A 17,676-nucleotide genomic window follows, 5' to 3' on the forward strand; every position below is an offset into this window, starting at 1 on the left:
TCCCTACATTTTTTTTAAGTATTTAACTTATGATGTAAAAAGTGTATCTGGATTCTATATTTTCAATAATAAGTGTATCTTGTGTAATGTCATGTTAGTTTCAATTTTTATACCAGTGCCTAGTAACTAAAGTGCAGAAAAAAAACATCCTTGTCATATAAAAACATATTTTATAATAGAAGCCTTGCTTTTGGAGTGCTCTTGATCTTGGTGACTTTAGCATCAAGAATTGCCAACCAATGTTCAAGGCATAATTTAAAGAATAGCTTTAATATCTTTTAGAAGAAGCTTTTGAAACCTTCTAGAAGTTCTTGAAACATCTTCATACTAATCTTCTAGGAACTTCCATAAATTCTTAGAAAAATTTCCATAAATTTTCAGTAGGATTAATTCCAGGATACAAGGTGTGAAGAAAAAATCCAAATGCCAAATATGATCATGGTTGGACTGATCATATCACGGAGAGATGGAAATGGAGGCTGTTACACATTAAAAATTGAAAGAGAGGGAAAAGAAGATCAAGTCCGTTGATCCAAAACTCTAATGGAGATTATTTAGGATGTTTCTACAAAATACTCCATGGGAATAGGGCTTAGATGGCCAAACCATGATAGTTTGAGGATAAACTTTATTGCTAATGATTTATTAGCATTTAAGTTTTTTCAATACATTATAAAAGTTATTAGGGTAGCAGATGTATAATTTAATGACATATCTTGTAGGTTGTTAAGGAATTATCCCTTATCAGTTTTCTTAGCTTTTAGTTTTTAGCTTTTATGTTATGTTTTCCATAATAATAGGCCATTATCTTATATCTTTTTCATTCATCAATTGAAGAATCAAGTCTCTCGCTTTCTCCTTTCCTTGCTCGTCTCCTCTAACTTCCCTAGCCAATTAATGCATCTCCAAGTATTATAATTTCTACCACTACTGCTAAACTCCAATGTTTTCTAGTACGTCAATCTTTTTAGGATTACCCTTCACTTGCCTTCTCTCTCTACCCGAGTATGTAAAAGAAGAAAAGCCAAGGTGCGTGAAATTTTAGCTTGAAATTGCTTGAAGCTGGAATTTTTCTCTCATATCAAGATAAACTTGCTAAGCCACAATCCAAATTATTGGCTTAGTTCGTTCTTTGAGCCAACTTTGAGTTGAGTCTGGATTGGATCGAGTTGGCTTCAGATTAGCTAAAACTATTAATAGAACATACATTTTTTAAATTTGATATAAATATTTATGTACATATGCATGTGAGTATTTTACTTAACATCAACATCTTTTAAAAATTTGAAAAATAGAAAATAAAATAATTTCATGTCAGCTTGAAATTAAATTAGTCGATCCATGAGCAGATTTTGAGCTAATTTGTATAACTTTGAGTTGATTTTATGGTGGGATTGAATTGCCTTGAAATTGGACCATTCTCACCCTTAGTTAGGCCCCCATCAAGGAAGCAAGAGATTTTAAGAAAGGGAAGAAGGAAGAGCCCAAGTTATATGGAGGATTCAAAGTGGAAGATTAAGTGAAGTGCTCATGGTGTCTTTCATCAAGTAGTCATCAAGAAATTTAGTAAAGCTCTAGCAACACTAGTTTGCTACTCAATTCAATTCTCTTTGAACTCTTTTTAGCACATAAATCTCTTTTGTTTTTTACAAGACCATACCCTCACCACTAAGCCCATTGCCTGGCCAAATTCCATTACAAGGAATGCGCTCAAATTAGAGCTTTTACAAGCAAGCTCCCTGCCAATGTGCAGGAAGCAAATAATTGAAAATAATTTTTGTATACATGGACATAGAACAATGACATTTAATATTTTTGTGTAAATCTTACTCATGATAGTGGGTGTGCAGTCTTTAGAAAACAACATTCATGTTTTGAGAATGAAAGTAAATTACAGAATGAACGTAAAGTTTCAAGCAAAAACTTCAGTGAAATGCTGCAAACTTCTGCCAAGTGTAGGAAAATAATTCAAATTTTATAAACTCTTAGAATTTGACATCATAACATTGATGATAATGCTCATATCGAGTAGTCAAATAACTACAAAATGATGGATAACATCATGTTGGTTATACAACTTATTAGCTCTAAAAATGAACTAAATAATATTATGGCAGAATGAAATGCAGATTTATGTTTTAATTATTATTTGAATTGGGTTAATTTAAACCGGTATGAAAGTGCATAATGACATCACCATTAATAAAACACCCACACAAGTTAATTTTATTTTCATAACTTTGAAATGTTCTTGCAAATTCTGGCATAAGTTGCATCATCAGGCAGCATTCATTTGATCATCAAGCACCCATGCATAGTATAATGAAAGTTAAAATGCAGATCGAAAGATGAGAATAACATTTAAATTTATTATGTCAAAATACAATTATAGATGTTGTGATAGGTAATCACTTAAACGATTATGCTTATATTTTCAGATTATTTATGTTTATATTTAAGGTATACTGTATTTTTTACTTCATCTATCTGAACTTACATTATTGATTAAATACAACAAAAACTAAATCATTTGAGGATGAACTATGCATTTCGGATGTACAATCATTACACCATATTGAGATTCACATGAAGTCCTAAAAGGGTCATCAATTTATGTTATGTGATGATGTTGTAGAAGGCCAAAAAATAAGAGCTCAATGTTTTTTACAAAATAAGTGGAAAAAGTATGTGCTGTGGTTGGATTAATATCACAAACTCTTCATGGTTTGGAGAGAAAGAAAACCTGTAGATTTTCAAGAATATGTACCATATCGTGATAGCATGGTTGTGGAAAAGTTAGAATTTCATAAGAATATAAATACAGGAGACTTATGATTTGCCAAAATAATAATAATAATAATAATAATATTAAAGTTATGCTTATTTAACTATTGTTATTAATTTAAGATGAACCTAGATGCTTGTTTGATTTTGAGATTAAATCATGATGTCTACATACTAAAAACTTGTGGGATTCTTAACTTACGGTTTGTTTGGGACAACTTTCTGTTTTCCTGTTTTTTAAACCGCTGTCACAGTTCTGTTTAGGGAATTGCTTTCTTGCTGTTTTTTAGAAATTTTTGTGGCAGAAAACTCTTTTTTTCAACCTGAGCTGTTAAAGTGTGGTTGCTGTCAGAAAATTGTGGTTTGACTTTTTGAATATAAAATAAATTTATAATAGCCACCTCAAGCTTTTTGAAAAGTAATTTCTTCTATAGCAACTTCACAGCTGCTTCTTCAAATAGGTGCAGCTGCTCCAAAGGGCTCAAAAGACCCTTAATATAATGCTTTAGCACCAGGTTCAACACACACTAGTCAACATAAACTATGCTTTGTGTTTTACCTAGAGCATTGAAGATAATAGAATTTATGTTATTTTTCTTGTCTACTCCATTTTGAAGCATTCATAAAGTTGTGTGACGGCTTAAATAATATATAAACACCTTGTCTTTTGCATATTGAATTATTTTCTGCAAATAATTTGTTGAATAAGCCTTTTGAGCTCCCAAATTTTGGTTAACATCAGTTTATAGAAATTCATGTATTTTTTCTTAGCACTTGGAACTGTAGTTTTGTGCTAGAAACTTTTGCAATTTGGTTGTTCCCCCCTCTCCTCTCTCTAGTTTTTTTCTTCATCAGATTTTTCAGTAATGCTAAAATCTGGAGGCATTGCAAGCGTCATATTCAGTTCTCATGCTGCAGCATTCCTTGTTGAGAATAGCTGGAAAAATCTGTCCATAATTAATGATATAATATGTAAACTTAATATAAGTCGTCAAAATAGCAAAGTTGACAAAAAGTGTAATGATTATTGAAAAGATACACGGGTATGTAGTAAGACAACCATAACTTGCCTCATTTCGGGCATTTTCAAAATAATTTGGATATATGAGGAACGTTTTTAATTTTTTAAAACATTTTTTTTAGATTTAATCATTAATCACAGTCATGTAAAACAACAGAAATAAAATTCATAGAGGAAATCAACCCCACGTAGTGGGAGTAAGGCTTTGTTGTTGTTGTCGTTGTTGTATGTTTATATTTAAGGTATACTGTATTTTTTACTTCATCTATCTGAACTTACATGATTCATTAAATACAACAAAAACTAAATCATTTGAGGATGAACTATGCATTTCGGATGTACAATCATTACACCATATTGAGATTCACATGAAGTCCTAAAAGGGCCATCAATTTATGTTATGTGATGATGTTGTAGAAGGCCAAAAAATAAGAGCTCAATGTTTTTTACAAAATAAGTGGAAAAAGTATGTGCTGTGGTTGGATTAATATCACAAACTCTTCATGGTTTGGAGAGAAAGAAAACCTGTAGATTTTCAAGAATATGTACCATATCGTGATAGCATGGTTGTGGAAAGGTCAGAATTTCATAAGAATATAAATACAGGAGACTTATGATTTGCCAAAATAATAATAATAATAATAATAATATTAAAGTTATGCTTATTTAACTATTGTTATTAATTTAAGATGAACCTAGATGCTTGTTTGATTTTGAGATTAAAACATGATGTCTGCATACTAAAAACTTGTGGGATTCTTAACTTACGGTTTGTTTGGGACAACTTTCTGTTTTCCTGTTTTTTAAACCGCTGTCACAGTTCTGTTTAGGGAATTGCTTTCTTGCTGTTTTTTAGAAATTTTTGTGGCAGAAAACTCTTTTTTTCAACCTGAGCTGTTAAAGTGTGGTTGCTGTCAGAAAATTGTGGTTTGACTTTTTGAATATAAAATAAATTTATAATAGCCACCTCAAGCTTTTTGAAAAGTAATTTCTTCTATAGCAACTTCACAGCTGCTTCTTCAAATAGGTGCAGCTGCTCCAAAGGGCTCAAAAGACCCTTAATATAATGCTTTAGCACCAGGTTCAACACACACTAGTCAACATAAACTATGCTTTGTGTTTTACCTAGAGCATTGAAGATAATAGAATTTATGTTATTTTTCTTGTCTACTCCATTTTGAAGCATTCATAAAGTTGTGTGACGGCTTAAATAATATATAAACACCTTGTCTTTTGCATATTGAATTATTTTCTGCAAATAATTTGTTGAATAAGCCTTTTGAGCTCCCAAATTTTGGTTAACATCAGTTTATAGAAATTCATGTATTTTTTCTTAGCACTTGGAACTGTAGTTTTGTGCTAGAAACTTTTGCAATTTGGTTGTTCCCCCCTCTCCTCTCTCTAGTTTTTTTCTTCATCAAATTTTTCAGTAATGCTAAAATCTGGAGGCATTGCAAGCGTCATATTCAGTTCTCATGCTGCAGCATTCCTTGTTGAGAATAGCTGGAAAAATCTGTCCATAATTAATGATATATTATGTAAACTTAATATAAGTGGTCAAAATAGTAAATTTGACAAAAAGTGTAATGATTATTGAAAAGATACATGGGTATGTAGTAAGACAACCATAAATAACTATCACTCATGACATCCAACTATCTCTCAGTAAATGCTACCTCTTCGATCATATCAGCTCATTGGGCTCACTATCTTCTAAAACAATCAATGTTAATCTAGTTGGAGTCTCCCTTGGGTGCATCTTGAACTATTAGCGACTCTTCCTCGCTAGATGGAAGTTAAGACTTCTCTCTAAAGTCTTTATCCCTTCCTGGATCACTTTCAACGGCTCCTCGCTCAGTGCAATATATAACTATCCATGTTGGACTATCTGATCAAATATGTCCAAATTCGTAGCACTTGAAGCACTTTCGATCTTAGATAGATCCAGAAGTGTTGATGCTGATGCACTCCACCTGTTGTCCACTCTGAACTAGTTTCTCCTCTAGAGGGGTCGACTTGGATGTTCCATTAAGTGTACTCTTGCTGCTTGATCCGATGACTGAACTCTATTTGGAGGGAAGTGTTGACTTGGTACTGTTGTGTTGTCTCTCTACCTTCAAGGCTAGGGCTTGGGTTTCATATAATGTCCAATAAGACTACAATTATACCACATTACCAATGGATAGTCTCAATCCTCTCAAATATTAAGCTATGATTTTCTCCTCCAGCTCCACTAGCCTGTACTTCAACATAATCTACTCAATTATATTCCACTATTAGGTGATCTTGTTGGTGTAAGGGTTGAAGCCTTAAGAGCATATCTTGCTTGTAATGTGCCAACAGGTACTTATGCTGCATTTCTGGTTTTATCTTCGATCAAATAGTAATTTTACACTTCCCTTTTTGCTATCGAAGCATCTTCAAATTCTCCAACCACATAGTTACATTTTTCTTTAACTTGACAACTGCTAGCTTTACCATTCTGTCTTGTGGAATATCCTTGTATTTAATGACCCACTCTACTGATTGGAACCACTTAATCAATTCTTATGGATTTCTGCTACTGTCAAAATCTTATAAATTCATTTTTACTCCAAGAGCCTTTCTTCTCCTTTGATATTAGATGTCAAATCGTCGTGATAGTGGTTCTTTATCACCGGAAGTTGTTTGGTGGAAGGGATTTACTTTTTTTTCTCGATATGATGAGTCACCGTTGTGGCTATCGGTGACCTCACCTGATTGTCTTTTCTCAATGATGACAAACATCTGTTGCATTTGGTGGATTTCCCGCTGCATATCCTCCATAATAAGCTTCTGAAAACTTCTTTACAGATTTCTCCTATGTGACATTATTTCTTTTTCTCTTGATCAAGATTTCGACAGGAGCTAGGTTGCAGAAAAAAATGTCGAAGTTTATGATTTTTATGGTGGTTGTTGGGACAATTTTTTGCTGAGGTATTAAGATTCAATTTTTGGAGGTTTTAGGTTTTGGCACTAGGAATTGCGGTATGAATTGTTTAGATATTGTAGGATTTTTATTTAGAATTCTAGATATAGGACAAGAAATACAAATTCTTAAAACCTTAGGTTTAGTCGTGCTCTGATATGAGATGACACTGTTCTAGGGCCTTTTAGAAGGTGCTCGAAAGCGGGTATGACGAGGAGGAGATATAGGAATAATAAGAGGATGAAAGGCTCACAAATAAAAGTAAAGATATCTCATATATTCAAAAAAACATCAATGAGAACTTTTTATTTCATATTATAAGTTTATGTTTGAATAACAGATAAAATTATATATGGAATTAGTTCTAATGATTTTTTGAAGATGGGCTATCATAGTTTTATGTTTGGAGTCCATATATTAGAGTCTCGTATTGAAGAGAAAAGTTGTCATCATTATAATCATTTGCCTTGTGTCCCAAATATGTTGATTTTGTTCTACAAGTCCTCAGTCTCCGTTAGTTTCTAGTAGGTGTCTAAAGAGGTGTTAACTCATGTTACAAAATTCATTTTGCACTTTTATTCTAGTAACTTTGGTCTTTTACTTTTCCTTTCTAATTCTACAATAAGAACTACTTCCTTTTTTGTTATCTTTCTTTTTTATTGATGCATTTTCTTCCTCTAATTGTATATGTTTATACTACATAGGCCTATTTCTCATTATGTTTTCTTCTGTAAATGCCGCTCTTAAATTATTCTAATATAAGCATTCCTTGATTTGTGCCACATCCATTTATCATTCTCATTTGAATGCTCACCTTAGTTTTCATCTACTTTTGCACAACACTCCGATCCATGCTGGATAATCAAGAGAGAAAATTACCGTATATATGTTTCTATAAATTAGTAAATATTATTTCTCATATCTGATGGACTGCAAAATGAAGCTTGTGATCATTGCTATTGATCAACAGTTATTGAAATAAATAAATGAATGCTTTATGTTTGCATAAAGTAAATGAGTGAAGAATTTGTACGAGACAATATTGAAGTAGTTTTGATACTGTCAATTTTTTTGCCGTATTAAAATCGAAATTTTATTCCATTTTTATCCTTCTTGTGAAGCCATGTATTCAGTTTGAGTGTTATTTCATTTGAGCAACTTAAGGTGTCCGTAAAATTAATGTTATATTACATTATTTTGAATTTTTAAGAACTTCATTGATAATTAAATGAATTTGGATTCCTGTGCGTGTTTGCCTATTGATCTGACATCAAGAGAGAATTGAGATTCATTTCCAATGTAGGTTTTGTATTCTTATTACATTTTCTGTTTCAGTTAGGACCCCGACCTCTCTGCAACAACAACAACAACAACAACAAAGCCTTAATCCCACTACGTGGGGTCGGCTACATGAATCCTTTTTCTCCATTGCGTCCTATTTAGTGTCATATTTTCATTTAGTTCTAGTAAATTAAGATCATTTTTAATACAATAAGCCCAAGTCTTCCTAGGTCTACCTCTGCCTTTCTTAACACAAGTCGAATTTAAAACATCTACTCTCCTAATCGGATCATCTAATGGTCGACGTTTAATATGACCAAACCATCTAAGACGACTTTCCTAGGTCTACCTCTGCCTTTCTTAACAAGTCGATTTAAAACATCTACTCTCCTAATCGGATCATCTAATGGTCGACGTTTAATATGACCAAACCATCTAAGACGACTTTCTCTAATTTTGTCTGTCACAGGAGCTACACCAACCCTATCACGAATATATTCATTCCGCATTTTGTCTCGAAGTGTAAAGCCACTCATCCACCTAATCATTCTCATCCCGGCAACACTTAACTTATTATTATGCTTCTCTTTTAAAGGCCAACATTCAACGCCATAGAGCATTGCAGATCTCACCACCGTCTTATAAAATTTTCCTTTCAGTCTTAGCGTTACTTTTCTATCACACAAAAGACCCGAAGCATTCCTCCACTTCAACCAACCAACTTGAATTCTACTATTAACATCCCCATCTATATCACCATCGCTTTGGACAACGGACCCAAAATATCTAAATCGTTCACACCTTTTAATAATTTGATCACCCAAAGTCACACTTCTGTCACTAGAGCTATTACTACTAAAATTACATTCCATGTATTCAGTTTTAGTTCTACTTAAAACGAAGGCCTTTAGACTCCAATGTAGACCTCCATAATTCAAGTTTTTATTGAATGAATTTGGAATAGTGATAAGGAACAAAGTTAGATTTATGGCTAAATGGTACAACCAAATAGAAGAAATAGACTTTGAAGAAATCTTTGCCCCTGTAACCTCACTAGAAGCCATCCGACTACCAATTCACTAGAAATGATATTTGGAAATTAGTGTAAAGACCTTCAAAACAAAATATAATTGGAATTAAATGGGAAATAAAAAATAAGTTGAATGAATCTGAAATAGTGATAAGGAGCAAACTTAGATTTATGGTCAAATGGTACAGCCAAATTGAAGGAATTGACTTTGAAGAACCCTTTGACCCTGTAGCCCGACTAGAAGCCATCAGACTATCATTAGTATTTTCATATTTTAAAAGATTTAAGTTATATTAAATGGATATTAAGAGTCCTTTCTTAAATTGTATAATTGAGGAAGAAGTATATGTTGAACAACCTCCTGGTTTTGAAAGTTCAATGCATTTTGATTATGTATACAATTTAAAAAGAGTATTTTATGAAGTTAAATAAGCACCGCAGGCTTTGTATACTAAGCTTAGTTTATTTCTTTTGCAAAACTCCTTTGAAATAGATTATTTAGAAATTACTTTCTTCATAGAAAGAATTGATAATGATATCTTTATTTTTCAATTATATGCAGATGCAATATTTTTAAAAGCACACTTCACGAACAAAACAAAGCGAAACACGTGAAGCTTGCTTCGCTTTGCTAAAGCGTGCTTCAAAGCGTTAAAATTAATTTATAGGTTTTTTTTCCAATTTTAAGGTTTTTTAATTATTGCAACAAACTATTAGAAATTATTTGAAATTTTAATTTGTTGATTCACCCAAATTATTTGCCTTGAAGTTAGATATTATACAAATTTCTTTTCTATTTTATATTAACTTTTATGTCATACATTTTATTTTATAAATGTTAATGAATGTATTTATACATAAATAGTTTTATTTAACTTATTAGTGCTTTGGCTAATAAAAGTGCCGCTTCGCTTTGTGATTTCTTTCCCAAACTTACCTGCTCCCACCCAAATCAAACCAAAGCCATTATTACTTTCTTTTTCAATCACTATAGATTTACTCAAAGAAAGAAGGCACCGATCACTTAATTTAAGCAAGTCTAATAAAACGAACTGTCCCTTGTCACTGAACTTGTTGAGAGAACTACTGAATTTACAATTGAAAAGTCCTAGGAAAGCTTCAAGAAATTTCACTAAATATCCTCTACATTTGTTTTATCATACAAAAAAATTCTTATAATCATTAAATCTTTTTACTTTATATTTATTCTATTTCTTTCCTTAAGATAGCACTTGAGGCATCAAATAATTAGAATTATAAGAATACAGTGGAGGAAATGGATGTTCTTTAAAAATAAACCATGGGATTGGATAGAGTTGTTTAAAGAGAAAAATAATCGGATTTATAAGAGTATTTGCTGTAAAGTACAAGTAAAATGGTTTATTAGAAAGATATAAAGCTGTATTGGTTGTTAGAGGCTATACTTTAATGTATGAAATTGATTGCTTGAAGCTTTAGGTTCGGTTGGTAAAACGATCACTTTTTGGGTTCTTTTATCATTAGCAGCTGATATAGACTTAAATATATAGAAATTTGATGTCAAGAATGCCCGCACACCCCTCCCCCTCCCCCTCCCCCATTTTGTTTAAATATAGAATAAAAGAGATGTAAGCTAAAAAAGACATTGAACGAGTTGAAATTATCCCAAGCGTTTGGCTAGAAAGATTCACTAAACAATGCTTGACATATGATACAAATACAATCAACGAGACTATTTATTATTTATAAAATACATGCCTCGAAGGGAATCTCATTATTACTAGTTTATGTTGGCGATATTATTATAATAGGAATATATAGAAATTAATGAAAAGATTACTCTCAGAATTTTAAGTCAAAGAATTAGGCAAGCTAATATATTTCCTTGTTATTGGAATTTACATATTCTTGACATAGAAACTTTTTATTTCAACAAATAATGTCTTTTTGAAAGATATATGTAAGCTAAGATGCATGAATGTATATGTAATTCAATAATAAACTTCGAGATGCTATGAATCATAGAACGATGGAAAAATCGTATATTAAATGCCTATGAGACGACTTATTTATCATACCTATGCTATTAGTTTGGTGAGTCAACTTTAAAGAATTATTTGTTAGGTCAATGTATATGATTCTATAATTTTAGAAAGGAACCCTAGGTATTCTATTCAGTGATGATCTAACTCGTATACAAATTCATAAATTATACTGGTTTTATAGTCGATAAGAGATTAACCTCAAGATATTTTATATTCTTTGGAAGCTACCTCATTTTCTGCAGAAGTATAAAAATAAAGGGGGGGTTTACATACATAGCACTCAAAATTTTAGATTTTCTAAATTTCGTACTAAATTCAAATTTTATATTCATAGCACCCTATTAACTGCGTCAACTGATTCTGCTGGACCATCGATGGCATTGCTTGTGGAAAACATCAAGACACACCTATGCCCTGCTTGCCTACAACATCCTCTATTCATAGGCCGTGGGTCAATAAGGTCATCGAATAGTAGATGACGGTCTTCATGTGCTTCCAGATTAGACAATCGATTTGATGACACTTCTTTCAAATCAAGTAGAATGCATCTAGGTTGGAAGGATCATCGATGTAGTACATGCATTTCAGTGCCAAAACCCACATCTAGTCATCTAAGTTATTTGTTTTCCATTTCTCCCGGCAGCTATGAAGGCTGCTTTAGAGAGAGAGAGAGAGAGCAAGTCATGTGGTGCTAAGTTATTTGTTTTCCATTTCTCCCGGCAGCTATCAAGGCTGCTTTAGAGAGAGAGAGAGAGAGAGAGCAAGTCATGTGGTAATCGGATAAACAATCTAATCTAATCTAATAACCCCAATTTCTTCTCCTAAATCGCCTTTGGTGACATAGAGCCATTGACTAACCTTTATCTCGAGTCTGACTGCCCAGTCTCAAGCCGCTGCTGGCTTCGATTGCCTTCACATGGATTATAAATCTCAAGTCCCCAAAACGTTCATCTTCTCTCTTCACTCAAATTGTAGTTCCAGCGTAGTAAATTGGCCTGAGGGAGGCATCAGGAGTGGACATCAGAGATTGCAATAAATGCTTTGTGAAGTTGCAAGTGGCATGAATGATCAGCGGTGAGTGGCTTGATAGGGTTATAGATTTTAAATAGAATAGTATTATTATTATTATTGTTTTTATTTAGATATTCTAGTTGTTGTGAATTTAAAATTTAAACTTTAGCTGTGAAATTTATAAAAGTTAAAATTTTAAATGCTATTTATGTAAATCTCTCAACAATAAATTGTAGCAAAATTTAATGCAGAAGCTAAGTTTAGATTTCTGGTGCTAGGAATCCACGACTTCTTATGGCTAAAAGATGTTCGGGTAGATTTAATGCTTTATGGAAAAGTCTTTTGAATGACTGTTATGATAACAAATAAACTATTATTATTGCATATAATCCCATGCTTCATGATCGTACAAAAGACATTTTTGTTGATGGACATCATATAATTTTAAAAATTAGCTAGCAAGCCTGGAATAAATAATATTCATTTATTAAGAGGAGCTGTGAAATGCCCAGAACATTTGCCTCAGCCAGGTCTTACACTTGGCTATCACCCTCTTCTTTGTCTGATTACTTCCTCTCCGCTACCACTTTTTGAATTTTTGGCTTTGACATTTCAATTGAGCACTATTGAGTAAAATGATCAATATATAATAGATACACATGATTCTTCAGCATATTGAAGTTAAATTCACATAGGTGATGTGATTGAGATGCAGGAGAGGTTGATTTTACTAGGATCCTATCTAATGGAATCAACTGATGAAAATATATGATTAAGAGACCCTATCAATATGAAAAATATTGCCCATCAAACTATGTACCTGTAAACATGTCGAGCCATTGTTCTAATGACACTATAGAGCATTAACAAGTTCCAATGGCCAAAGTTGCATGAGTGGGCCTATGGCAAAAGATCAATCCTTCTAGTGTCATTTTCATCAAGCTTGGGAGCATTCAATATATATATATTTTTCACTTAAAAAAAGGAAATTGAATGATCGATTAAGCAAGTAAACTTAGATCAATATTTGAAGAATTAGGCCACAAATTCTGCACCTCAAAACATGGAGGGCGAACAATATCAAATTAGATTCAATGTATTGAGTATGGTTGTCCTTTGATTTCTCTTTTTTGAGTGATGGAAAACTGGTCACCATCATCAATGAATACGCCAATTGGAAAGAAGAGATCAAGCACTTTCTTAGAACTATAGAATTTTATTTACAATTTCAACAAAATTTTCTTATTTTACTATAATTAGTTTCTAATTTTTTATTTTAGTTTATTTTGTTTTATTTTTATTTTTTTTGAAGGAACCTATCAAAATTTTGTATAATTTTTGTATGTAAACCATTTTATGCTTAATTGAAATATTGTTAAAAAATGGAAAAAAAATTCAAAGTCCCAAGGAATGCTCATCATTGCATATGCTTCAGTAGAGCGAGAGTGAAAACAGTAGGTTGTCTGTACAATAGCTACCTAAGCAACTTATAATGAGTGAGCCCATGATGGGATAGCAAATGCTGGTTATGATGAGTGTCTGTCCTCTTTTTCAGATGTCCTTTGAGAGCTAATTGATGAGTGAGCTCTAAAGGGCATCTAGTATGGATAGTGTGCTTGTTAAAATTCTCTAGAGGGCTCATCATCTAGCCTTAGGAGGGTAGGTGAGTAATGTTACGCCTGTTCCTGGACCGGCCCCTCCTCAACCAGTCAAAAGCCAAAACAACGACCCCCCACAACAACAGTTAAGCCGATCCTATGAGGGGGAAGAAGCGTAGTGGCATTTTGCTACGGCAGGAAAAGGGCAAGGAGCAGGTGGGATCCACAAGAGGCTTAATTACATACTCGAGAAGGAGAATTTAAAGGAGGTTTTAGAGGGAAAGTGGGAAAGAAAAATTTTCAAATGCTGTAGGAGGATTCTGTTAAGGGGTGGAACCTAGTGTTTTTTTATTTTTTAATTTCTGTTAAGGGGTGGAACCTAGTGTTTTTTTATTTATTTTTTTATTTTTTTTTTTGTGCATAATTTCATTGGTTGCTCTTTTCTTTTCTTCCTGTGGTATTTCTAGCGACGTCTAGGGTTGCAAGGGAGCCGATCTACCTCTCAGAAAGTAGATCACCATTGTAACTTGCCTATTGCTTTTGTTTGTCTGTTAAGATCAGCTCTCTTTTGAGTTTGCCTTCTATCTCTTGTTGTTTCGTGGTTGTTTGCTCGCTGATTTCTGTTCCAGAGCATATCAGTGAGCAAATTTGGTAAATCAAGACTAGGCAATTCCATTGGGTACACAAATAACTACCCAACGCTCTATACTTTATCAAAGCACTTAGGCAAAAAGAACAAATCATTCACATTTACCAGGTCAGAGGTTGGGGACAACATTTTTCTATACAAGCTAAGAAGTACAAGAATTTCCTTGCTTGAACTAAAAACATCGCCTTTATCTCCTTTTACAATGTTGTCATTTGCTTTGCTTGCTTTTTGACAAAGAATTATAAATGCACCCTGAGGGAAGATCTTCTAAAACCTCTTATTTCTTTGGAGAAAGCTAATTGAGCTATCATTTCTTTCGAATATGATTATTAAGTTAAACCCGAGTGCCTTCAATAGTTTATGTATGCTGAAAACTGGCTATGCTCTTGTTAATATTCAGAGCCCAAATTTTTTTGTTGGCAAAACATGATTAAGAAATTAAAAACACAAGATATTTTTATATTTCTAGTTAATTCTAAATGCGTGTCTTGATTCATGTTTGGAAAAGGCAGTGCCAATTGCATTAATTTTTCTATGGCTTCTCATTTTTCATTTTAGTTCTATTTGAGTGCTTTCACATTTTATGCTGTACTTATGGAATTGGATTTGTATACACATAGTGGATATTATTATTTTCTAAATAAATTCCTGTGAGGGTATTCAGTTTTGGGCTACTTTCTAAAAGGTTAACAAGGTTGCCTCTGCTTTATAGTTGCTTGCTTATGCCTATGCTTTTTCTAGGATCCTCTTAGGAGCCTATTTGCCCTACCAAGGTCTCATTTTCAACAAAGCTGCCTGAGTAAGAGGTTTAATGTTGCATGCAGCTTCTTCAGCACTCAGGCGGCCAGCACAGCAGGCACTCCACCTCCAACCCCACCTCCGCCTCCGCCTCCAGAAAAAACCCATTTTGGTGGACTTAAGGACGAGGATCGCATTTTCACCAATCTCTATGGCTTGCATGACCCTTTCCTCAAAGGCGCCATGAAAAGAGGTGACTGGTATCGGACTAAGGATTTGGTGCTGAAAGGATCTGACTGGATAGTAAATGAGATGAAGAAATCTGGTCTGCGTGGTCGCGGAGGAGCTGGCTTTCCATCGGGCCTCAAGTGGTCATTCATGCCCAAGGTATCTGACGGCCGCCCTTCCTATCTTGTTGTCAATGCTGATGAGAGCGAACCCGGAACTTGCAAGGACAGGGAAATCATGCGACATGATCCACACAAACTCATAGAGGGATGCTTAATTGCAGGAGTTGGCATGAGGGCTACAGCAGCTTACATCTACATAAGAGGAGAGTATGTCAATGAGCGCTTGAACCTCGAAAAGGCCAGGAAAGAAGCCTATCATGCCGGCTTCTTGGGTAAGAATGCTTGTGGCTCTGGCTATGATTTCGATGTTCACATTCACTATGGAGCTGGTGCTTACATTTGTGGAGAAGAAACTGCTCTATTGGAAAGCCTCGAAGGGAAACAGGGGAAGCCTAGACTTAAACCACCTTTTCCTGCGAATGCTGGATTGTATGGCTGCCCGACCACCGTCACAAATGTAGAGACAGTCGCAGTATCTCCCACTATACTTAGACGAGGCCCTGAATGGTTCGCGAGCTTCGGTCGGAAGAACAATTCCGGTACCAAGCTGTACTGCATTTCCGGCCATGTCAACAAACCTTGCACCGTGGAAGAGGAAATGAGCATACCATTAAAGGAACTAATAGAGAGGCATTGTGGCGGCGTCAGGGGAGGTTGGGATAACTTGCTTGCTATTATACCTGGTGGATCTTCCGTTCCTCTGTTGCCGAAGCACATCTGCGACGATGTACTGATGGATTACGATGCACTCAAGGCTGTTCAATCTGGATTAGGAACAGCTGCTGTTATGGTGATGGACAAGTCCACAGATGTGGTGGATGCTATTGCAAGGCTATCATACTTTTACAAACATGAGAGCTGTGGTCAATGCACTCCTTGCAGGGAGGGAACTGGATGGCTGTGGATGATTATGGAGAGATTGAAGGTTGGTAATGCAAAGATTGAGGAGATAGATATGCTTCAGGAGGTATCGAAGCAGATTGAGGGGCATACCATCTGTGCGCTGGGTGATGCGGCGGCATGGCCTGTTCAGGGGCTCATCAGGCACTTCAGGCCCGAGCTGGAAAGGAGGATACGAGATAGGGCTGCACGGGAGCTGCTGGAAGCTGCTGCGGCATAAGCTGGAAGCTGTGTTAGATTTCTGGAATTCAAGTCTGTTCAATAATGAAAGTTTTTTTCTTACTTTGGATTTGTTTTGGGGGTTCCTTAATCTAAAGGGATTTGGAAGAAATAACTTGGTGCTTCTATTATTGTATGATTTTTAGAAGGACACATCTGTTCTCTTGAGCATGTTAATGCTTTTACCTCGTTAGTTGTTAAAACTGAAATCTATGGAATATTCTTGGTACAAAATGAGGAAAAATATTTGTATTTTAGGAGCTTATATCATATGAGTGTTAAGTTGGAGAAAAAATTATGTACGTAAGACGTTGCAGTGTTGTATACGTCAGGGAGGTTATTCAGAGGGTATTGGGGGGTTATATCTGCGTTATACCCCTTGTAACCTCCTTGTAACATTCCTGTAACCTACCTGTAACTGATAAATATATGAAAACAGAAACGCGGAAGTTACTAGAAGGTATAAGTAGGTTACAGGTTGGTTATAGTGAGGTTACAAGGGATATAACAGGGATATAATCCCCCAATACCTTCTGAATAACATTCCTGACGTACGCAGCGCTACGTACGTCTTACGTATGCAAATTTTTCTCGTTAAGTTGAGCTTGAGCTATTTTTAATGTGAGTTTGATTAATTATTGAGTTTGAATTTGAGCTTGATTTTATGAATTAGTGGCTCTCGAGCAATTTTTTATTATTATTATGTAAGAGAATAAAAAGATTTCAATTCTTGCATTTCATGGAAATAGAATTAAAAAGTTTTATCTGAGATGAGAAATATGTAAGCTTGTAAATTTCTCAAAAACCTCTTATTTTAAAAATTTGGATTGTAGTATATTTTTTTTTAAGCTTATTTTGTATTAATATGTTTGGTTCTTACATGTATCACAGAAAGCAGCCCTATTTAAGGATTTAGAACTTGAAGTTCATATTTTTAGGGGCATACCACCCATGTCATTAGGAATACCACTCCGTCTATCTCTGCCTCCCAATGCTTATCTTCCATTGCTGGTTTCATGGCCGTATTTCGCTCCTGAATTCATGCCCGAAACCTTCTTTATTTTCTAGTATTTTCAGATCTCATTTTATCTGTCTGGTACTCTTGTAATTTGTCCTCAAAAATA

General features: G+C 34.3%; 1 protein-coding gene across 2 annotated transcripts in view; it reads left to right on the top strand.

The window, feature by feature from the left end:
* Positions 1 to 16,615, top strand: part of LOC110020580 (NADH dehydrogenase [ubiquinone] flavoprotein 1, mitochondrial) — an 18,802-nt gene extending 2,187 nt beyond the window's left edge. Inside the window, exon 2 of one of the 2 annotated variants that reach the window (XM_020718724.1) lies at positions 15,087 to 16,615. In XM_020718724.1, the coding sequence (XP_020574383.1) occupies positions 15,087 to 16,553 (1,467 nt within the window). In that variant the 3' untranslated portion in view covers positions 16,554 to 16,615. The remainder of the gene's footprint in view (positions 1 to 15,086) is intronic. The other variant, XM_020718725.1, reaches the window with a different exon arrangement.
* The last annotated feature ends 1,061 nt before the right edge of the window (positions 16,616 to 17,676 follow it).

The sequence above is a fragment of the Phalaenopsis equestris genome, unplaced genomic scaffold (assembly GCF_001263595.1).
Source record: "Phalaenopsis equestris unplaced genomic scaffold, ASM126359v1 Scaffold000103, whole genome shotgun sequence".
Taxonomy (NCBI): domain Eukaryota; kingdom Viridiplantae; phylum Streptophyta; class Magnoliopsida; order Asparagales; family Orchidaceae; genus Phalaenopsis; species Phalaenopsis equestris.